The 25004-nt window shown below is 41.4% G+C and overlaps 1 protein-coding gene across 2 annotated transcripts in view; it reads right to left on the bottom strand.

Annotated features, from left to right (window-relative positions):
• Positions 1 to 4709: 4709 nt before the first annotated feature.
• Positions 4710 to 25004, bottom strand: part of PRRX2 (paired related homeobox 2) — a 52700-nt gene continuing 32405 nt past the window's right edge. Inside the window, exons 2-5 of one of the 2 annotated variants that reach the window (XR_013221222.1) lie at positions 11454 to 11641; positions 10270 to 10445; positions 8445 to 9396; positions 4710 to 8354 (exon numbers count right to left, since the gene is read on the bottom strand). Coding sequence is in view for 1 of the 2 variants with exons in the window: in XM_077284487.1 (XP_077140602.1) it covers positions 9246 to 9396; positions 10270 to 10445; positions 11454 to 11641 (515 nt within the window). In the remaining variant the exon portion in view is untranslated. Of the gene's footprint in view, positions 9397 to 10269; positions 10446 to 11453; positions 11642 to 25004 lie in introns of both variants that reach the window. The other variant, XM_077284487.1, reaches the window with a different exon arrangement.

The following is a 25004-nucleotide window of genomic DNA, read 5'->3' on the forward strand; positions in this document are numbered from 1 at the left end:
GAAAGAGCAACCTCCTGGGCCCAAAACGGAAGAGGAGGAGACTGGCTAGGAGGGAAGGGGCTGTACTAGCCATTCCAGCTCTCACTGGCCACACTAGAGGGAACATACCACCCATCCAGATAATCATAAGGGGGAAGTAGCTCTGCAGCCAGTGGCACTTCTTTCCTTATTTAGGGTAATGCCATCCATTATGCATAGTCTTAAAGAGCGTTAAACTGTAGCATGCAAGGCTTAGCATGATCCCATTGACTATGAATCACCCCCAGGTTTGTTTTGATCTTTACACCTCCTGGAATTCCTCTAAAATCTGCCATATTGTCATCACGTACTCTGCTTAGCCCATGATGGAAATCTCAATGGTCGAACTATAAAAGAAAAACAGAGATGCTTGTATGATGTGAGACTCTGGTTCTGATATATGACACACCAAAATAAATAAAACCTCTATTTATAAGTGAGAGTGCAACATTGTGTTCAGAAACATTATTCTCCAGGACCCTGGGGTACGACGTGCTGGCAGAACAGCCCGCTAACCCCCTTCCCGGAGCCCCTGGTGTTAATGCTCTCTATGGCAGTCTCATTCACTTTCCTTCTCTTAAAAATGCCTTTAATGTATTTCTGTGCAGGAGACATTGTTCTCTGTGGTTATCTGGATCAGGTTTTACAGCCACAATGGAGTCTACTTTCTCGGGATGGGGCTGCACAAACATTTTTTATTCGCTCTATATAAATTTAACCCTTTGCCTCTATATACCAGCAGTGATGTGTTTTAGTAATGATCTTTTGTCTCTCTGGGATCTCCTGTGACGTCTGCGGGATAAGGTGTGACGAGGAGAGGCGGCTGTGAATCTTCGTCTAGACTCAGCTATTTACGTCCCGCCGCCTTTTTACAAGACTCGCTTTAGGTAATAGGACACTTCATGCAAACTGGTTTAGAAAAAATAGAAATAACAGAGAGCAGAAACCATCAAAAAAATAAAAAATGCGAGGCACGAAGGGACGACAGACGTATCATGGCCTATAAAAAGTGTCAGGCTATAGAAGGATAAAGAACAAAGAAACCCATCTACCCAAGAGAAAGCGTTATATACGCGGCCAAAACAAAGTCCTACATCTGATGAACATCCACCATATAGTCTTCAAATGTTAGATGTGCTACATGTGAAATTTATCTGCACTCCTTTTCTGACATGTTGGCGCTTGGAAAAGTCAGCGAGAAGGTTATTAGTCGTGGACATAAAGGTGCCTTTTAAACATCTTCTAATATCTCTACATTGCTCTTTTTATTGTTCTCAGTTAGTTGATGCAATGGAAACTATCAACAAGCAGGTTATCTACCGATTGGGTTGTTAATCTTATAATAGGCTGATTTAGTTGGGCTTTCCTAAAGGTACCGTCACACTAAGCGACGCTGCAGCGATAGCGACAGCGATGCCGATCGCTGCAGCGTCGCTGTGTGGTCGCTGGAGAGCTGTCACACAGACAGCTCTCCAGCGACCAACGATGCCGAGGTCCCCGGGTAACCAGGGTAAACATCGGGTTGCTAAGCGCAGGGCCGCGCTTAGTAACCCGATGTTTACCCTGGTTACCAGCGTAAAATGTAAGTACATACTTACATGCGTCCCCCGGCGTCCGCTTCCTGTAATGACTGAGCGCCGGCAGTAGCAGGGCACAGCGGTGACGTCACCGCTGTGCTGTGCTTTCACTTTCAATTTGCGGCGCTCAGTCAGTGTGGGAAGCGGACGCCGGGGGAAGCATGTGAGTATGTAGTGTTTGTTTTTTTTTACATTTTACGCTGGTAACCAGGGTAAACATCGGGTTACTAAGCGCGGCCCTGCGCTTAGTAACCCGATGTTTACCCTGGTTACCAGTGTAAAATATCGCTGGTATGGTTGCTTTTGCTGTCAAACACGGCGATACACGGCGACCTAGCGACCAAATAATGTGCAGACCTTCTAGCAGCGACCAGCAATTTCACAGCGGGATTCTGATCGCTGCTGCGTGTCAAATACAGCGATATCGCTCCCTAGGACGCTGCAACGTCACAGATCGCTGGCGACGTTGCTTAGTGTGACGGTACCTTAAGCATCAACACCCAGCGAGCTTCTGCAAATGCCGGGGCTGATGGTGCCTGAGGTGCCCACTTAAAACTAAGGATTCTCATTTTCTTACACATACAGCAGATATCACACTGCATGCATGGAAAAGGCTTGGGAGTTATGCCTGCTCCATACAGCGCTGGTGTCATCTGTGTTATACAGCCGTAATCTGAGTCTCATTGCTGAGATATGAGTTAGCTCCGATGCCAGCAGTTTAACCTCTTAGATGCCGCTGTCCCTTCTGACGCCCATTGCTGGAATTGATGATATGGCATCCACAGAGCCCTGATCTCACATCATTCAGTCTGTCTGGTATCACATGCAGAGAGAGAAAGATTTACAGAGAAGATTTGGGGTTAGTTCTCCAAGATGTCTAGAACATCCTCAATGTCGAGTTCCAGCAAAAACTGTGTGCAAGTGGCAAGTACCTAGGAGAATTGATGAAGGCAAAGGGCGGATACCAAATACTGATGGTATTTAGATTTGTCATTTATTCATTTATATATATCTCAACACCAAGAAGTAAAAGTTGTGGAATTATGGAAATCACAGGGTGGATAGACAGGTTACTGATCTGCAGATGATTGAAAAATGGAGGCGTAATGTTCACAATATTTCAATTTATTCATTCTGGAGAATGAACCACCTGCAGAAATCCCGTCACTTACAGCCTTGGCTGCTATCAGTGAGGTTCTTAATGGCTGTCTTAAAAATATTCTGCCACACTGAATGCCCTTGGACAAATCATCAAGATTCGCTGCTGGCATCAACTGTGTAATCTCTGTGTAGTCCCAGATGTGCTGGATGGGAGACAAGATTGGAGATGCTGCAGCCATGGTACCACTTTTAGGCCACACGGCAGATCACAGTAAAACAAGCAACATGCGGCCTGGTCTCACCGTGTTGAAAAACGGCTCCTGGGACACTTTGGCCGCACCACTGGATCCAGAACCAAACCAATGCATCACCGAGCTGTTAGTGCACCTTGCAGGAAGACTAGGGGGGTAAAGCTAAAGTACATTATACCACCTCACTGGTGTAACATTCCCTTGTGAAGGCTGCTTGTTAGTGTTGCCGTCGTGTTCTCCAGACCATATCGGACTGTCATTGCATCCAAGGCAAAAGTGCCACTCATCTCTGGATAGGGTAGACCTCCATTCAAGCCTCCATTGCCATTTTTCTCCACCATGATAGCAGTGGCATGAGGTAAATGGAACATCTGTAAATCGATGTCTAATTAGTCATCAGCTACTAAACACAGCCCAGATGGGCCAGAGTTGTGATCAACCATAACTATTATAAAGATGGAGCTACACAGTATCCAACAACATCAGCTGGCCTGCTTGTTTATGGTTTTCTCCTTTGGAGGACCCATCTTTTCCACATATGGTCTATTTTATTTAGAATATCTCAGTGTAATAAGTATAGGAACTGAATGAAGTCTTGCCACCATATTCCGCACAATATTAGTGACCATTCATGTGAACTGGGGTTGTCCCGGTGAAGATGATACTGAAGTAATGTACATTTCTGAACAGTAGATGGGGACAGAGTCCTCAGTATAGCAAAGACTTGCTGAGATGAGTTCACTTCAGGCTAATAGGCCCAGATTGCAGTAATCATTGAGTGCAGTCACCACAGCAGCAGTTTTTGGAGCTGGTGCCTTTCACCACACAAGGTTCACCTTTATGCCTATTCTTCTCATTGCTCTGGTCCCTCCTGTATACTGGCACCTTACCCTGCTGGAATTTCTGGGAGACTAGGTGGGATCTTACTGGCATCTCGGTTCTACTGTAGCAAGGGCCAATATGTGTGCACTGCTGGCCTAAGTGTGCCTTCTTAATTATATATCCATGACCTCTGCTTGCAATCAGTGATTTGAAACTTTTTTTTAAGATTGAAAAATGAAAAAAAATCTGTCTTGACCCCATCCTGCTCACATAGCTGAGGTTTTGTTACAGTGTATCAGTGGTTGTAGAAAGTTTTTAATTTGGGCCAGGGAGAACTGTGTGCTATTGTTGATGGGGATTGTCTCAACTGATACATTACATCAGAGCACTGCCTAGATTTTTAGCTTCTAATTGTAACCAGGAATGGAATTATTCAATGAAAGCATGCAGAGCTCTTGAAAACAATGAGGAATAGAAATAAAAGTATAGTCTAATAATGCAATCCATTATAGGACTATTATCCTTACATAATGTGCAGGACGTATTTAATTTTGGGGTACATACTGTCCTTTTATTAATTAGACTGGGGCTTCATGGCGACACAAGTTCGCTAGGTGGTGCTGCCACATTGAGGTGCTCTACAATTAAATGGCGTTACATTGTGACCCTGTGTGTACAGCGACCGCGGTGCCGCATATATATGGAAGATGTTTCCGAGGGGATTGATGGCTAACATTTTGTCTGTCAGTCTCTACCACTAGAGGGAGCTGAGGATGTTATCGTATACTGTATATAGGTGGCACTCAATAACACACTATACAACTCCTAGTAACAGCTCCCCCTAGTGGGTGCCATGTAAGGCTACAGTAAAGTTACCACCTGTAAAAAAAAAAGGGAATTTAATATCACAATCCATTTTACTACAGCAAAGGCGCCTTAGTCATATGGAAAAGAAAGAATTTATTATTTTCTGTAATATCACAAGACAAAAACCTTCCTTGACAGATACAAAATACAGAAAACAGATAAGCGTGATCCATAATACTGGCTGTTTAATAAAATAAGATGTTTTTTTTTGCAAACAACAAACCTAGGTTTTGCGAATAAAAAGCTACTTCATGATAATGGCAATGTGCATTGTGGGGTGCAGTACCTGTCACAGCCTGTGATAGCGCTATGTTATTATGGCTTAGGGTCCAATGGGAATCATTATGTTCAAAAAAGTTGCCTCTTGCTACACAGATGTGAATCTTGCATGGATGCATCCACAGGAAACACGGCAATTTCTCTTCACGTTCATCCGTTCAGGAAGGAAAGGGTAAAAGTAGAGCATGCATTGAAGGAAATGTAAATATTCATGGAAATTACATCCTAATCATATTTATAATGAAATATCTTGCCAGATTCTGGGTTTATGTCAGAAATGGCGCCTCTATGGGCAGTGTCTGGTATAGCAGATCACATGACTAGAGACATTCCAATAATCCAGAATAGTCTGCACCAATTCCTGTAGAGAACAAAATCTGGAACCAAAAATAAATATATATTATGCATTACAATTCTTCATCGCTTCCAAAATCTCTGCTTGTTGTCAGTGAATGAGAGCATTCTTGTTCCACTCCATGACTTATATACACGGGGTAGGTGTTGACTGTGTAATACAGTCTGGACCAGCCTCTAGAATTTGCATAGGTCGCGGCTCTAAACACAGCTGTCAATCACTGATAGCGGCATTTAAGTTGCGCCATCCCATTGGCACATCCGTTCTGACTCCCATCCCCCTCTTCTCCCACCTGTGAATGTAGGGTGCTGGTTGCTGCCATCTTGGTACTCCTATGAAATAACCACAGGCTGAACGTCATAGGAGATCGTGATTAATTCTATGTACAGCAATACTAAAGTATACAGTAAAAGCGAGCAAACAATCACAGGTTCAAGTCTCCTATGGGGGCTCAAAAATAAAGTGTAATGCGGAATTAATTTTTTTATTTTTTTTTTAAAGAAGCATAAAAAGTTGAATAACCCATATTTCTCCCATTTTAAAATAAAGAAATAAAAAAATAAACCTATTCAGTTTCTCTATAAATATAAAATTATGATAATTGATGTAAAGAAAAAAAATTAAAATGCCAAAATCGCAGTCTCTTGGTCAATAAAGTATGTATGTACCCCAAAACGGTACAATAAAAAAAAAAACATTAGACAGCAAGCTCCATTGATGGAAAAATTAAGCAAATTATGGGTCTCGGACATTAGTGACCCAACCCCCTTTTTTTTTTTTACTACATTCAGATTATGTTTTGTTAAAATACATTTTTTGTATTTCCCTAATCGTACTGATCTGAAAAATCTTATCACCTGGTACAATTAACATCTCGAAAAAGAAACCCAAAAAACAATGGCAGAGTTTATTTTTTTTCACCCCACTTGGATTTTTTTTTTTCTTCTATTTTTACAGTACATTATATGGGAAAATGAACGGCATCATTCAAAACCCTCATATAGCTACGTCGACGGAAAAATAACAAAAAAGTTATGGCTCTTGGAAGAAGAAGAGGAAAAAATGAAAAGGAAATAATGAAAATTTGAATGGAAAAATAAACCTAGTCCCCTGCTCACACTGCTGCAGGTCGTTGCAATGTATCGGTGTATACTCTCTCCTGTAAGCAGCACACAGGTCTCTTTTGCCAAAAATTCCTGGTTTATTCCTCCCATATACAGTAACAAACCATGTAGGTCTGGATACATTTTCAGATTCTGGTTAAAAACAAGAATATTTCCATTCATTGACCAAAAACAGAGATCTTAAAACTGAAATGAACTTGATAGTTCTCACAGCTGAGCGTTTGCTACAATTGCATTCAGTCTCAGTCATCGTCTGTTAAATATATCAGCAGTACACATAACTTTTGTCTTAACGATTTTTGCTACAGTGTATCAGTGCAGGTAAAATGTAGCTGACAGACGATTACCTACATTGTACACCACAGTAGCAAACCCTCATCTGCGAGAAGAGTTCAGTGTTGGGTTGTAATTTATCACAGTTATTTTTCATAACTTTTCTGTAATCCAGAATACTTGGTTCAGTGTAGACTAAAAGAATTTTACTTCATATATTTCATTTATTGATAAATATGAAAATGCATAAATTGAAGAAGCTAAATAATTTTTTGACACAATGCAGGAATTCTGGTGTTGTTAATTTGGATAATTGATGGCTCCTTGTCAAGTGTAGACCCTAAGAAGAAGTCATCGACCCTTATGGCAGTTTTTACTTCATAAAAGCAGTGATCTACAAGCTATAGCTCCTTGTTACCCATAGCAACCAATCAGGGTTCACCTTTTATTTTTCCAGTGCAGTTTTGAAAATGAAATATGAACTCTGATTGGCTGCTTAAGATTTGCCTCATGAGGTCTTCTTCAAAGGCAGCCATTTTATGAGTATTAATCATTGAATATATTTAGTAACATCGCTGAGCTGTGAAGTAGTGAAACCTAATATTCACAGGGTGCCTCATGCAAAGTTAATGTAACAGGTTTTATGCAAATTTGTCATGAATTATCATAATCTCCAAGATATTAGTGAAATTCACAAAATGGCTGCCTCTCCTGTACATCCTATATATTCATAATAAAAATGGTTTTGTATTAGTTTTTTTCTAAAATGGCTGCGTAGCTGCTTCCCAGATGAAGTGATGTAAAGTTTTACACTAAAAATAGGAATATTTTAGTAAAAAGAACCCTAATAATACTAACATGGGGGCAGGGGGATCGGTGAAATGGCCCTTCAGTGCTCTCATAGTGAGCAAGGCGTTTGCTTGGGATGCAAATCAGCATATCCCTGATTGTTCATGAAGTGCGTCATGTGATTTCTGACTAGTAGCTAAGTGAGACACTTGATTTGGCGTACATCACGCTTTGTCTACAATTTTGGCTTTAGGGGCCCTTGCAACTTATAACATGGCTCTAACTAAGTTGTGGTATTATTAAGATGTGATATATAACGAGATCTGTTTTTAAAAGAGGAGTCGGTGAGAAAATTCATATTAGGGAGTGTACATAAAGGGCACTCCATGTTACACCCAAAAATATGGTCTCACTCATAGTACTGAGTTACACCCTATCCTGGGGAATAAATCATGGTGCTTTATTGTACTTCCTCTTCTAATCCTTGAAGGACAGGAGAGTATTGTTGTCCCAAACCTTCACCAAACCCCATTACAACCTCTTTGGAGGGGGCACCCTGTGCACAATGCACGTGATTTGCTACCTCTGTAGAGGGGGCGTCCTGTGCACAATGCCCGTCATTTGTTACCTCTATAGAGGGTGTACCCTGTGCACATTGCCTATTATTTGCTATCCCTATAGAGGAGGAATCCTGTGCACATTGACCGTTATTTGTTACCTCTATAGAGGGGGCACCCTGTGCACAATGCACGTAATTTGCTACCTCTATAGAGGGTGTACCCTGTGCACATTGCCTATTATTTGCTATCCCTATAGAGGAGGAATCCTGTGCACATTGACCATTATTTGTTACCTCTGTAGAGGGGGCACCCTGTGCACAATGCACGTCATTTGCTACCTCTATAGAGGGTGTACCCTTTGCACATTGCCTATTATTTGCTATCCCTATAGAGGAGGAATCCTGTGCACATTGACCGTTATTTGTTACCTCTATAGAGGGTGTACCCTGTGCACATTGCCTATTATTTGCTACCCTTATAGAGGAGACATCCTGTGCACATTGCCCGTTATTTGCTACCTCTAGTAAGGGGGCATCCTTAGCAGGTGGAAAAAGGTATAAGGCAAAATTGAGGTTGGCGTACCTTTTCCTTGGGCTTGACAAAAGTCATGGGGGCAACCACTGTGCCTTGTATACCCTGATGAACTCTACATTTTCAGTAAAATTTCAATTAACAATGATACAAGGTGGTTATATTTGAGATACCAGATATCATTAGATGTTAAAAATAGGGGTAAAATGTAAGATTCAGCCATCTCCCTATCTAAAGTGTGTACATTATCTGCCCCATGGTCACAGAATATTGTATAAAATGACATATTTACAAAGCACGGTATGTATCTACATATATACAGTGCGTACCAATGACACTGAGACTCAGGGAAAGCACAGATAACAGAGAATTAATGAGGAAGGTAGAACAAGATGGGTAAAAATTCTGATTACTGATAAGAAGGTCTAAAGTATAAAATATCTACAGTCACAAAAAAAGTGTCAAGAGTCCCACCCACGTGGTCAATGTCTGGACCTTAGACGTTCCTGTCAAGGATGTATGACACAAGAGCAGGCAAGCTACCATTCTCTGGACTTCGGTCACATTGTCACATAGAGCTCAGCATTTTGTGGTAACAGGAGCTGGAAAATGGAGCATGGGCTCTTATGTGGCGTGTCCAGCACACCCTGTGCCTCGTGGCTGGCTTAGTTATAGTTTTCGGTCTATCTAACCAGGGTTCAGTTGACAGTGGACACCTGGCTGTGGTGCAGACTGAACTCCTTGGCTTTAAGACGTAGGCTGGCGATGCTGTCGGCCATATTGACTCCTTGGGTGGGCAGTGTTGTAGGAGCAGAGGTGGTGTTTGGGTTATAAGGCGGCAAACTGGCACTGATGGAATTTAAAGAAAAGAGAAAAAAGAGATTTTAGTCATGAATGCATATATTTTGAAAATCCATATTAGTTGAAAATTTAGGATTTTGATAACTTTCTAACAATATTTCATCCACAACTCTCTCGTTGTTGCCCAAATATATGACTGAAGGGTTTCTAGAGGTAGCAATCTCATCCCATCACTTGAGGAGGTCCAAAGGGTTCTCTTCCACATGAAAAGACATGGGCAATTTTATATATTTTGATTTTGATCCCAGAAGCGTCACGTTTTATGCCCATGTTGCTCATATTGAGTCAGAAGCCTAAAGTGACTATTCTTTCCTATGTTATTCTTCTTATTGACTCTCAGTTCAGAAACTATTTGACCTCTTAATTTCGGAAACTGGTGGTATCTCCAAGATGTCTTCTGCCCACATGTTGAAAAAAGGTAAAAACCCAATTTAAAATAAAGGGTCTTGTAAAATGAAGTCCTCATAACCAAAAGTGCCTCCCATCACCACCCAACTGTAGGACAATTTGTTCTTTAGCTACCAAGCTTCAAGTGCTATACTCATATCAACAATATGACTCAGAAACCACTCTTTGAGACATATCAGAAGATATTTTGGGTGGGAGACTGCCACCACTCACTAGAATGAACGTTGCCGTAGTATTATTCCTATTGACTTTCAGTTCAACCTCTTGATTTAAGAAACTGGTGGGGTATTTCCAAGATAACCTCTACCAACATGCTGGAGGATGTATAGAAGGTAAAACCCAATTTAAAATAATGGGCCTTGTAAAATGAAGTTCTCTTTAGCAAAAGTGCCTCCCATCACTCAATTTTAGCTACCCATTTATCCTAATTTTCATAATTCAGGATTATGTTACCTGTAGCTGTTTGAGTTCCAAGACAGGAATTCTGGTGCCAGGCTGGTTGGTCGGGGGCTGATCTGCTGCTCTACAATGGGGTCTTGACTATATGATTTCATGAGAGAAGAAGACCGGCTGGCCAGCATAGCCCTCTCATTTCTACGGAATTTTGCTCGCCTATTCTGAAACCAAACCTGTGAAAAGAAATGGAAAACATTATAGCAACATCTAGGACTAGCACAACAATCCACTACCACATCAGACTGACCAGAACTGGAATTAAGTAGTAATACGTAATATAATGATGTACAGTGACTATTATGGATCATAGGTAGTACCACCATGTTAAGTGAGCAATAGTGTTGAACGATACCTTCCGATATTCAAAAGTATCGGTATCGGATTGGATCGGCCGATATCCAAAAAATATCGGATATCGCCGATACCGATACCCGATACCAATACAAGTCAATGGGACACAAATATCGGAAGCGATCCTGGATGGTTCCCAGGGTCTGAAGGAGAGGAAACTCTCCTTCAGGCCCTGGGATCCATATTCATGTAATAAATAAAGAATAAAACTAAATAATATGGATATACTCACCCCTCCGACGGACCCTGGACCTCAGCGGTGCAACCGGCAGCCTCCGTTCCTAAGAATGCAGTGAGTGAAGGACCTTCGATGACGTCGCGGTCACGCGACCGGTCACGCAACCAGTCACAAGACCGCGACGTCATCGCAGGTCCTACACTCACTGCATTCTTAGGAACGGAGGCTGCCGGTTGCACCACTGAGAGCCAGGGGCCGTTGGAGGGGTGAGTATATCCATATTATTTAGTTTTATTCTTTATTTTTTACATGAATATGGATCCCAGGGCCTGAAGGAGAGTCTCCTCTCCTCCAGACCCTGGGAACCATACGCACCGCACACGCCGAAGCTGACTGGGAACTTATATGAACTTCCGATTCCGATTTCCGATATCACAAAAATATCGGAACTCAGTATCGGAATTCCGATACAGCGAATATCAGCCGATACCCGATATTTGCAGTATCGGAATGCTCAACACTAGTGAGCAACCTTGCCTACTGGAGGATCCTTTGCTGGGCTACAATCACTCAATAGATGTAAAATATGTGAACCCCTTCCCTATTTATAAATGTTTTCTATTAATGATTTTTATCAATTTTGAGCACTGACCTGTACTCTGGCTTCGCTCAGGTTAACCCGTCTCGCCAAATCCTCTCTTACAAAGGCGTCGGGGTAGTGAGTTCTCTCAAACACTCTCTCTAGGGCTTGCAATTGGCTGCTATTGAAAGTTGTCCTGTTCCTTCTCTGCTTCTTTTTAATCCGAGCACTCTTCGCACATCCCGACATGGAGCTTTCACCTGAAACACAAAGCAGACTGATAAAGCAATGCAATGGAGAGGAAAGAAGCAATTTGATAGAACTCAAATTCATCCTGAATTTTTATCAATTCACTGTGTAATGCTGCGGTAGCACCGTACACAGTGAAGAGGCAGTGACCCACAAACTTCAAACACAAAAATCTCTTTAATGTGTTACTTCACACATAAAGGTGCATAGCATTTTATAGTATACGACATCAAAGTTCAATACACATAGTTGCATCTCGTCTTAGTGCCCGTTTCATAGCACTACACATCATATGGCTTTAGATTGCAGTCCCTAAACAGGCCGGACCTCTCCTTGTCCAGTATCCGCAGGGCGACCGCACGCCATATTAGTCTCCAAAGACAGCTTCATATGTTGCAGACACTACACTCGCCAGTCCTCCTCTGACTAATTCCTGTGGGTGTCCTGCACTGCTGTATGACAGACTCTTTACTCACATAGCTGTACACAGCCCAGGATATCCTCCGGATAGCAGCCGGGCACCATATCCACCTGTTTGCAATTGTTACACATGCCAGTCCTCTTTCGGGCACAGGACATCCACCTCCGGTTCACCTCCGGGCACAGCACTGTTCACATCTGAGACCAGTTGCCATGGGCGACTTGCATCGCTGTGTACTCTGCGGGTGCCAGGCTATTCAACTGCCATAGCTGCTGGCTCCGCTGGCTTGTGCTACTTCACACACACAGCCAGCGCTCTGCAGGCCTCTGCTCTGCACAACAGCACACACCAGACTGACACTGACATTGCACCTGACACCTTACACACCCATAACCCTTACTGGAGGTTTTTAACAAATTAACCTGAGGCTTTCAGCCACATGGAAAACCCAGACCAGAAATCCGTGACTGCCATGCACACCTATGGACTTCATCAGTCTCCATGCACAACCTAGGGAGAACACACAGCGACCCCTACCTGTGACACGAGTCACTGCCTCACAACTGAATTTACAGAATACACTTCACCCAAATCCCCTAAATCACTGATATTTTACACATTTTAGAAGATTGTATCTATCAGAGATGGGCTTTTCCATAATGCCCTGCAGCTATCACATTACATGGTATAACACAGCCAATAAGGAGGTAGGGACAACTATCACAGCCTGTATAAAGGCAGAGGTAGGAAATTCAGCAGCCATTTTATGGTGAAGCTGGATAGTGAGATGACGTCACAGATCACATAGGGAGAGAAAGCCATAAAAATACTGAAGAAATCTGTACAATCAGTGTGTGACAGAACCTCAGTAAAAAAGATTAGGTTGTGAGAGAAAGAGAATGATCCAGACATAATTGATAGCCAGATAGGAGAGTAACTGTTTGTGATTCAGGAGAGTCATTGGGAGGCAGGAGAGCCACTGTGAGACAGGACAGACACTGTCTGTGAGCTATGAGGCAGGAGAGTCACTGTGTGGCAGGAGAGTAACTGTCTGTGATGCAGGAGAGTTACTGTGAGGGAGGAGAGTCACCGTCAGGCAGGAGAGAAACTGTCTGTGAAGCAGGAGAGTCACCATGAGGCAAGAGAGTAGCTGTCTGTAAGGCAGGAGAGTCATTGTGAGGCAGGAGAGACACTGTGAGGCAGGAGAGCCACTGTGAGACAGGACAGCCACTGTCTGTGAGATGTGAGGAAGGAGAGTCACTGTGAGGCAGGAGAGCCACTGTGAGGCAGGAGAGCCACTGTGAGGCAGGACAGCCGCTGTGAGACAGGACAGCCACTGTGAGCTGTGACGCAGGAGAGTCACTGTGAGCCAGGAGAGTAACTGTCTGTGAGGCAGGAGAATCACGGTGAGGCAGGAGAGTAACTGTCTGTGGTGCAGGAGAGTCACTGTGAGGCAGGAGCGTCACTGTGAGGCAGGAGACTTACTGCCTGTGAGGCAGGAGACCCACTGTGAGACAGGACAGCCACTGTCTGTGAGCTGTGAGGCAGGAGAGTCACTGTGAGGCAGGAGAGTTACTGCCTGTGAGGCAGGAGACCCACTGTGAGACAGGACAGCCACTGTCTGTGAGCTGTGAGGCAGGAGCGTCACTGGGAGGCAGGAGAGTTACTGCCTGTGAGGCAGGAGACCCACTGTGAGGCAGGACAGTCACTGTCTGTGAGCTGTGAGGCAGGAGAGTCACTGTGAGGCAGGAGAGTCACTGTGAGACAGGACAGCCACTGTCTGTGAGATGTGAGGAAGGAGAGTCACTGTGAGGCAGGAGAGTAACTGTCTGTGAGGCAGGAGAGTCACTGTGAGGCAGGAGAGTAATGGTCTGTGAGGCAGGAGAGTCACTGTGAGGCAGGAGAGTAACTGTCTGTGATGCAGGGTTAAGAAGCAGCTGCACATCGCTTACAGCTGCTACTGCTGCTTGTTTGAGCAGTGTAGTTATAGTGCTGCTGCAATTCAATGTATTTTTAGGGCAATTGGAAGCTTTGGAGTACTTTCAATTGGCGGAATATGGAATAGTTGTGAATCTAATTTCCTGGAAAAATGTTGGCAAATTTAAATATCAATAATGTGCTCATTACTGCAACGCAACCTGTCAAATATGATTGTGAACTGTGGTAAATTATAATACATTTTGAGGCAATGCTTTCAATAAATAAAAATTAAATAGAAAAAAAAACCCTATGACCGATTAATTTTTTTAATGAATGAAGAAATAATTTTGAGGTGTAACTATTTAAGCTGTCATTATTTTTATTTATAATTTTTAACTATTGTTTACATTTTTAAATGTTTTTAATTTTTTTTAAATCTTTTCGTTCTTTTTTTTCGAATTACAGGTGAAGTCAGAAAAAGTTTATTACTAGTGTAAACCTAACCTTGCCCTATATATGTAGGTCATATTGCGCCCAATTTTTCCTCCAAAATGTAATCAGGCTCATTTATTTTCTTTCCACCAGCAGGGGGCAGCCGTTTTGGCTTTGTACATGTCACATTCTTATGTAACGGACATTAATTTTCTTTGTTTCAAATACACGAAAAAGAATTACTATGAAACTTGAGCTGTAGCCCGAGTACATTAATTTCCTGTAATATGGCTCAGCACGATATACAAAGCAAACCAAGCTTGCCCTCAGATGACATTCCTATTACAGAACCGTTACAATGCCTTTGTTACTTCCATAAATTGTTTTTCTGCAATTATGTTTTGCTGATCATGTATACAAGTCATCAGATGTTCAGTACACCATGTACCCCATCCTGCTGCCCAACAGGCAAATGGCACGCTTGTACATCAGTAATAGAGCCGCAGTTGTGACATAGAAGAGGAATTAAGACTACTGATGAGCGAATAAACTCGTTACTCGAGATTTCCCGAGCATGCTCGGGGGTCCTCCGAGTATTTTTTAGTGCTCGGAGATTTAGTTTTTCTTGCCGCAGCTGAATGATTTACATCTGTTAGCCAGCATAAGTACATGTGGGGGTTGCCTGGTTGCTAGGGAATCCCCACATGTACTTATGCTGGCTAACAGATGTAAATCATTCAGCTGCGGCGACTAAAACGAAATCTCCGAGCACTAAAAAATACTCGGAGGACCCCCGAGCGTGCTTGGGAAATCTTGAGTAATGAGTATATTCGCTCATCACTAATTAGGAGGAATATAATAAGTATATACATTATGCTGAATATATGCTATATGGTAGGTTTAGTTTACATTTTACAAACATTATCAAATTACACTAATCACATTTTGATTAAATGGATAAACCCCTTTAAAACATAGATTTTCTCTTCCCTCCTCCGACAGTTTTTGCCTTTTCATCTCCTTCTAACTTTTTATTTATTATTCCTTTGACATAACTTGTTTATTTTTTTGCAGAACTAGTTGTGTTTTTTTTTTCTATAATATCAGTATTTAATTAATTGAAAACCACAGTAAAAATTGTGGGGTGGAATGAAAAAATGACGGCTATTTTTTGAGGATTTCATTTTTACATCATGAATTTATAGCATGTTAATTTTATTCTGCATGTATTGTTACAGAGATACATTTATATATATATATTTTTCTGTGTTACTACTTTTGCTAAATAAAAACTCTTAAAACAAATGTTTTTGTATCACCATATTTTTCAAGACCAATACCTTTTTTTATTATTTTATCACCAAGTTGTATGAAGGTTGTTTTGGTTTTTTCCCGGGCGAGCTGTAGTTTTTAATTAGTGCCATTTTTTAGCACGCTTGAATATTTGATTACATTTTTTTTACTATATTTGTTTGTTTGCGTATATTTGTAACATGTTTGCTGTGTATGTTTTTCATATATATTGGGAAATATTTTAATGCACATATGCTATAACTGTAGGATATAATGGGACTGATGTATACCAAAAGAAAACCCTATTTAAACATGATCGGATGGTATATATCTACAATAGGGATACTAAAGAAACCTACTGCGTTTACATTATACTGTGTGTTTTGAGTAATAGGAGTCACTGCAACATTTCAAGAGTTCTGATAGTGTCTTACAGGTTTGTTTCCAATCGCACTTAGAAGAACTATGAATGCAGCTCTGGATTATAATATTGGAAACTGAAACTGGGAATCATCAAATGTAGTAAAAGCTGATATCTTTGTCAACGTCGATCAGCCTTCAGCCTGACAAAAACACAGTGGGTGAAAATGTATCAAGATTAGTAGAAGGGTAAGGAGGTGCAGTGGCTTATGACAATGAATTCGATTCTGGCTCTAATTTTTCAGAGATTCCAGCAAAAAAAAAATCCCTCCTTTATCTTTTTCATTAAATTAATAAATTATAATAAATTACTGTACTGACGCATTTCAGGCAATTCTCCTAATGCAGAGACTTCAGCACACAAAAGGTTTTTACAACATTAGAATCAACAGCAAAAATTTGGAATATGATGCCCACAACATAAATCATGACATAATGTCTCCAGGTTCCCCTCCTTCTGGGATCATGGTCTATATCCCAAGACTCCCAGAGCATCATGTTATCACTAAGTTACTGAAGGATTGTACAAAGCAGTGTCAGTTGTTTTAACATATGATACATATTATTCACAGTCAGGATACAGAGAGAGAAATGACGACATGTCAAACAGAGCTGTACATCCAGCAGAAAATGCAAGAGGCTCAAACTGGGGCTGTAAGAATTATACATCTAGTGGCGGACACAGACAAAGAGGGCCCCTGTGCAAGAACAGTTTATGGACCCATCTTTGTGTCTGTGACAGAAGCTGCTTACTGGATTTGAAGGTGGAAGTGGGCCTCCTTAGCTCTTGGGCCCCTGGCTGATGCACAGGTTGCACCATTGATATGTCCACCACTGTATGCATCTACATTATAGAATAAAGGCCAAGTCTTCGTTGTACTTACAACTCTATAGCTCTAGTAACGTCCACATGAAAATGCCAAAACAGTATGGAGGTCCATGCAGAAAAACCAGAAAATCATGACCCTTACTTACAAGGATGGTGTCCACCAGGGGTCACCATTGTTAGATCGGGTCTACCAATCCTTTTTTGCATTACTTTGGACCTCTAAAAATTTAAATGTAGTACCAAGTTGTTATGAGCATGGATGAAACCCCATATACTAGAATACCCTGTTTAAATTTTTTTTTTTTTTTCTAAAAATCTGATTGATAATGCTGTAACTTCTGTTTGAGTACTATTAATGTATTTATTGTCTCTCTACTGCTATCAGTCTTTTTTTCTGCCATCGTCAGGCTTGATCTAAACACCTGAGTAATGTGAGAAAGACTAGGTTTTAGGGATGTAGTGTCTAGAAATCAGTCACTCTCTATCCAAAGATCAATTGGCATGAAGCAAAGAATCAAATCCATGTTTTAGTAATCCGATTTTTCTGACAAGCTATATTTTTTTAAGTTATTTTTGTGACCTTTTTGATTATTGTCCGCTTTAATGCTTGAAATTGTTTTTCAGATATTCTAAGCTGGTGGGTCCTATTCTACTTACAAAATTCACCCCCAGATGTTTAATTGGGGATCTGTCCACTAGTTTTTACAGTGAATATAAAGAGTTTCCACACACCTGTTAAAAGTATTTGTAATTTTGTCATGTAAAAAAATAAGTATAATTTCAGAAATTCCAAAAGGTATGTTTGGCACAAAGCCATTGCTGCACATCACCAAAAGAACACCATACCCTCAGTGAAGCAGAGTGGAGGCAGCATTATGCTTTAGGGCTTTTTTCATCAGCTGTAGTTCAGGCTTTAGTCAAGGTGGATCAAATTATGAAAATTTCCAACTATCAGTCAATTTTGCAACAAAACCCTTGGCCTCTGCTAAAAAAAATAGAAGATGAAGAGGAATTTCACCTTTCAGCACTACAACAACCCTAAGTGACTTCCAAATCAGCAAAAGAATAGCTTCACCTGAAGGTCAGAGGTTTGGCCCAGCCAGAACCCAGACCTGAATCCAATGGAAATTCTGTTGGTGACTTGAAGAGGGCGCTGTACACAGGAGATGCCCTCTTAATCTAATGGATGTGTAACTTCTGGAAATAAGAGTGGGCAAAGCTGGCCAATTCTAGATGTGCTGTGCTGATAGAAAATGACCAAAAAAAAAAGAATTCTGTCATAAATTCAAAGAGTACTTCAACAAAATATCAGTTTAACCCCTTTGAGACCTTGCCTTTTTTCATTTTTGCATTTCTGTTTTTCGCTCTCCTTCTTCCCAGAGCCATAACTTTTATATTTTTCCATCAATATGGCCATGTGAGGGCTTGTTTTTTGCGAGATGAGTTGTACTTTTGAACGGCACCACTGGTTTTACCATATTGTGTACTCGAAAATGGGAAAAAAATTCCAAGTGCGGTGAAATTGCAAAAAAAGTGCAATTCCACAACATTTTTTTTGGACTTTTTTTTTCCATGTTCACTAAATGCTAAAACTGACCTGCCATTATGATTCTCCAGGTCATTACTAGTTCATAAACACCAAACATGTCTATGTTCTTTTTTTATTTAAGTGGTAAAAAAAAAAATCAAAAGTTTGTTTAAAAAAAAAGATTGTGCCATTTTCAAAGATATGTAGCGTCTCCATTTTTTCGTGATCTCAGGTTGGGTGAGGGCTTAATTTTTGCGTGCCGAGCTGAAGATTTTTTATTGATACCATTTTGGTGCAGATACGATCTTTTCATCGCCCGTTATTGGATTTTAATTTTCACGACAAAAACATAATACTATAGTTTTAACTTTTTTTCTTACTACACTGTTTTGCAATCAGGTTAATCCTTTTTATATTTTGATAGATTGGGCGATTCTGAACGCGGCGATACCAAATATGCGCATGTTTGATTTTTTTATTGTTTTATTTTGAATGGGGCGAAAGGGGGGTGATTTGAACTTTTATACTTTTTTATTCTTTTTAATATTTTTAAAAACATTTATTTTTTACTTTTGGCATGCTTCAATAGCCTACATGGGAGACTAGAAGCTGCCATAACCCAATCAGCTTTGCTACATACAGGCAATGATTAGCTCACCTGTATGTAACAGAATTGCAGACTTGCTATGAGCGCCGACCACTGGGTGACCCCACCCCACTGGTGACCCGCGGTCAAGTTACCGGTGGGCGGATTTCTTTCCCGATGGCCGGAACGCGCACGTTAAATGCCGCTGTCAGGGTTTGACAGCGGCATTTAATGAGTTAATAGCCACGGGCGGATCGTGATTCCACCCGCGACTGTTCCGGGCACATGTCAGCTGTTCAAAACAGCTGATATGTAGCAGGAAAGATGTGGGCTCACCGCCAGGGCCCACTTCAAAGGGAAGGAAGCAACCTGCGCAGTACTAGTATGGCGGATGTTGCAAAGGGGTTAAAGGTGTGAATACTTATGCAACCATATTATTTTACTTCTTTATTTTTCTTTTTCCTCCGGAAAAGTTTTCAGTTTATTTTTCATTGGAATTGTTCTGATTGTAGTCGACATGTAAGTTGGAAAAAGTTTTGAAAATCGTCTCAGTATGATTTTTTTTTGCATGACAAAACCCTGTCATTTTAACATGGATGTGTAGACTTTTTTGTATCTACTGCATGGTTGTATTTAATAGCAGACTCCAATATGTCTAACTGATGGTGATTCTTTCTTTAAGGGGTTGCCAGCAAGTTTTTAGAAACGCTTCATCCATATCAATTGACTTATAACGGCATTGACATGTGACTAAGTTATAACAATAAATAAACACAAGGTTGGTGCTATTCCTGAAAAAGAAAAAAAGAAGCACAATTTATCTTACCGATAAAAGGATCGTGTAGAACTGATATTTCATATCTATCTATAGATCTATATATATATACTGTATATACATATATATACTGTATATACACAGTATATATATATATCATTTATATATAATATTTTCTATAACTCTGCAGTTTGTCAAGCTACCAATAGAGCAGTGGAGCCTGATAACTGCAATATACATCGTAGATCTCGGTAACCCACGTATTGTGTATGGTTGGTTTTATGTAGACATGTTACATCCATTCCATATAAAACATTGGAAGGATCCATCCTTGGGGAAACGCTGTTGCCTGCACTAAACGCTTCCAGCTTTATTCTAGAGCGTGTTATATTGAATTCCATAGTCTGCTGATGGAGTTATAATGGAAGTGTTATGAGCTGCAGGGAAGGTTTTCCTACCTCGCTGCTTTATGAGGGTGAACAGGGGTGAATTAAGACTCTCTGACCTTGGTTAGCATTTATAATATAACCCCCCCAAACTCTACTGAAAATCTAATAACTTTCTAATGCTCTACTCTGAACTGCTGATGTTAGATTTTCATTTTAATACACAATAAGTCCTTTACCCCCAAGAATATTAATATAAACAGCTAACCTAATACTCTCGGTATTTTGCAATAAATACTAAGAATATCTCCAAAAGTTCTTCAGGGGGCCAAGTCCCTCACTCAAAGCCCCTTTTAACTCTTGTCAAGTCTGCGCTAGCGATTCTACAGAACAATGGGGCTCCCTAAAGTGAGATGTAACTAATATAGTCCTCCACTGGAAGGCAGATGTAACTTCGGTAGGCCAATACAGATGTAGTTCAGACCGTCCAACTTTAAAGGTAGATGTAGCTAAGATAGTCCTCCACTTACAGGTAGATGTAGCTAAGATAGTCCTCCACTTACAGGTAGATGTAGCTAAGACATTCTTCTGCTTTAACAAGGAAGTAGCTAAGACAGTCCTCCTTGTCAACACAGATGTAACTAATGTAGTTCCATACTTCTACGCATATGTAGCTAAAATAGTCCTCCACCTCATGGCACATGTAGCTAAGATATTCCTCCACTTCATGGCACATGTAGCTAAGACAGTCCTCCAATTTAAAGCCGATGTAGCTAAGACAGTCCTCCGCGTCTAGGCTGACGTAGCTAAGATGGTCATCTTCCTGAAGACAGATGTAGCTAAGATATAGCTAAACAAGTAATTTACTGAACGGTAGATGTAGCTAAGATAGTTCTCAGCTTCAAAATAGACGTAGTCCTCCACTCCAATGTAAAGGTAACATATAGTTCTACATTTTAGGCCTAAGCTTCTGTTCTACTGAGACCTTAGCATCTAGGGATGTCCCCATGACTTTACGCAGACCAGCCATAGATGCTAATCACTGTCGCTCTTCTGCAGATTCGGTCTAGTCACTTCCATCCAGTAGAAGTGATGCTTGTGCTAGGACCACTATTGCTTCAGCACTTTGTAAAAGAACATGTCCAATGATATTTGGCACAAGAACGAGAGTACAAGAATAGGGTACATTGTACACTATTGTCTTTCTACTTGAATCCTTAGACTTGCCAGCAGAACTGGACTGAACAGTTAGACCATGGAGCAGTACCAGAGGGACTGGCATCTGGGAAACCTTAATGATGATGGTCTCTTTAGTAACCTTCTGTTAAGAAGCAGTTCATAGGAAAAATGAGAGAATTTTCTGAATAAAATCTGATTATTTAAATTTGAAAATTAAACCATCAAATGTTTATAGTATCAAAAAGGAAAATTGTAATATTGTACAATGTATACTGCAAATTACATTTTACATATATACTTGTAATGACTGATTCATGCCACAGGGTGGCGATCAAGGAAATTCTTGCAAACATATTTTATTATAGATTCCTTCTTGCCAACACTGGACTAGGCAAATTTAACCAAGATGGAAAATAGGCTAAATATATAATGTGCCTGATCATAAATCCATACATTTGTTCCTAATTATTTTCTAGTATGATGTAACAGCATAATTACAAGAACCGTGAAATATCCTTAGGATATTTTACCATGACAGCTGCTCTTTACAGCCAGATAATTGGACCTTGCACCAAATAAATTTTTTTTGTTTGTATTATTATATAAAATATTTTTTCTTTTAATGTGTGTGGCCTTTATTCAACTTGGACAAAAAAAAACAACAAAATTTAAAGGAACCGCTATGGGGTTAACACCGAGGGCGCAGAAAGAATTTCCGTACCTGTACAATACTACGGGGACATTCTGAGTGAGAGATTTGGTGTATAAAACGGTAATGCCTTAAAAGTGTAGCTATTCGACTCGGCTATGTTAACACTTCGACTCTATAAATAATAGCTAATCCTTAGGAATTATCGCTTCAGTACAACACCCTAGTGAGACGGCCTGTGGAATAACTGTGACACCGAGCCCCTCTGCACGGGCTGAGGGCAATGCAACATGGCAGAAAGGGTTACACACACTATTTACTGCTCTTTAATGCATGTTTTTTTGTCATCTGTGTAAGGGCCCTGGGAGAGAGGAAAAAAAACTATAAATCTTCCCCAAATATATAAATAAACAGAGGCCGGGCCTGCGCTATGGGAGTGTATTTCAATGTTTATTATTCTCCTGAAGGTGATGAGGGTATAATGCGTCCTTTCGGGACCCCCCCCACTCCTTTAACCCGTCACCAGATCCGCCATTTAATTAATTAACAGCTCCACTGGAAAATAAACTGGAAATTCGATCGTGGATGATGACAGGTGAGGGAAAAATAAGCTAATTCTAATGGTTCTCTCTGAGGATTTTACAAATTAACACAGTGTGGAGCTCAAATGAAGCTGCCCGGTCAGGTGACCACCTCATGGAAGTAAAATAAAAATGGAGGATGATGTAATAATCTGTAGTTCTGTAACAAGGTCTGCTCTTCTGTCAGAGAAGCTTGATAAATGAGGCCCAGCTTTACATTTTCTTTAAGACATTTGAAAGTAAGCAAAAACCGTCACATTGTCAATTTACAAAATCAAATTTAGGTTATTATTTTACAATTATTGTAACCCTCAACTTGACAATACAAATTACAGGGCATGTCCCGATCCTACTACCAGGTTTCCCCTTAGTTTACAGTTAAAGAGGTTGTCCAAAACATATTTTTTTTCTATGGGGCTAAGTACTTATCGGCAAGTACTTGACAACTATTTGCTTGCTCTGACATGCTGCGGTAACGGACCGCTTCTGTGATGTCACCTCAACTGAGCAGTTCCTTCTCTTCCGCTCTTTTTTGTTGACAGTGCGTCACTGCCAATGTCACGTTTATTCACAGCCAGCTTAGCCTAATGCAACAAGACACTGGCTGCCAATCAACATGACAATGGCAGTGATGCTTCATTGACAGTGCAGAGCGGAAGAGAAGGAACTGCTGTGTCGATGGGAATCATAGGAAGTACGAGACTCGCCACCAGGAGCAGTCTGAGGCAGGAGAGATCAGTCCACGGCAGAATAGGCAGGCACGTATTTAACAGCTACCAGCAGTAGCGTAGCTACCAGGGGGCAGAGGGGGCCATCGCCCCGGGCCTGGTGCTCAGAGGGGGCTCACCCGGAGCTACGCTACTGTAACTGTATTGGCGTGCATACCACGCTGATACAGTAACATTCTGCAGCAGAGCAGGGAAAATCGATCTCCCTGCTCTGACGCCCGGCAGCTGGCCCCCGCCCCTCATCGTTGGTTCAGCTGTGTCAGCTACATGCCGCTACAGCTGACCTCATTGATGAGGGAAGGAGTGCTACACTCCTTCTCCCATCATCCCCCTGTCAGCGTCTAACGTCACCGACACTGACAGCGGGCGCGATGACGTCACTGCCCGGCACCCACGGTCCGGAGGTGAGCAGGAGCAGGGAGCAGCGCAGGAACCAGGAAGAACAGAGGTATTTTTTTATGGGGTGCTGCTTTATTACAGGACCTGCCTATGGGGGTACTGCCTTATTACAAAATCTGCCTATGGGGGCTGCCTTATTACAGAGTCTGCCTATGGGGCCTGCCTTTTGCTATAGAGTCTGCCTATGGGGCTGCCTTATGCTATAGTCTGCCTATGGAGGCTGCCTTATGCTATAGACTCTGCCTATGGGAGGCTGCCGTACACTATATTGAGGACTATCTGGTGCATTATACTATGTGGAGGCCTATGGAGAGTGCCTTATACTATATGGAGGCCTATGGGGAGTGCATTATACTATATTGAGGACTATTTGGTGCATTATACTATATGGAGGCTATCTAGGGGGCCACCATACAGTGTGGAGATTACAGTGAGGGGGTCATCATACAGTGTTGGAGCCATCAAACAGTTTGGGGGCTAATAAGGGGTCAGAATACTGTGTGGGTGGTACTATACAGTGAGGGCATTATACTGTGTATAAGACAGCATCATACTGTGTATAGGGGAGCTGTACAGGGGGAGACTCGGGACATTATTAAATGTAAAATGGGCACTTATTGTTATAGGGGAACTCAGGTTACTGTGACTATCAAAGGGGCACACAGGGCATTATTACTTTCTAGGGGGCAAAAAATGGGCACTGTTTTCTAAGGCACTTGCACCCAGCATTACTATATTATAGAGGGTTGCTTTAGAATTTAGAAGGCACAGAGAACTACACAGCAGGAGCAGTAATAGGGACACATACGGCAGCAGCGGCTCAGTATTTGGGGTACCAGTAGGATGAGGAGTTTGTGCAGGATGGGAATAGATGGTGATGGCTGGAATATGAGAAGTGAAATGTGTCCTTGTTGTATTCTCTGCAGCCGAGTCCTGGCTTGAAGAAGTTGTCATGTCGGTCTGGGCCAGATGGAAAAGATGGGAAAAATGAACAATCGTCATCAGAAAGAACGTCAGCAGTAAGTCATTATCTGTAACTGTACTGTGATCTCTTATATGTTCTGTAGGGCTGGTATCAACCACTGACAATATGGCGGTAATATCCATGTTGGTCTTTGTAGAGAGATTATTTTCAGCAATAGCGCGGTCATCTGCTGAGGTTCTCCTCCACTATTAGGGTGCGTCACCGAGTTGTAATCAGGGTTACCTGGTTAGGGGCCCACTCAGAAGCTTCGCCCCCTGAACCAA

This window comes from Ranitomeya variabilis, chromosome 2, assembly GCF_051348905.1.
Source record: "Ranitomeya variabilis isolate aRanVar5 chromosome 2, aRanVar5.hap1, whole genome shotgun sequence".
NCBI classification, from domain to species: domain Eukaryota; kingdom Metazoa; phylum Chordata; class Amphibia; order Anura; family Dendrobatidae; genus Ranitomeya; species Ranitomeya variabilis.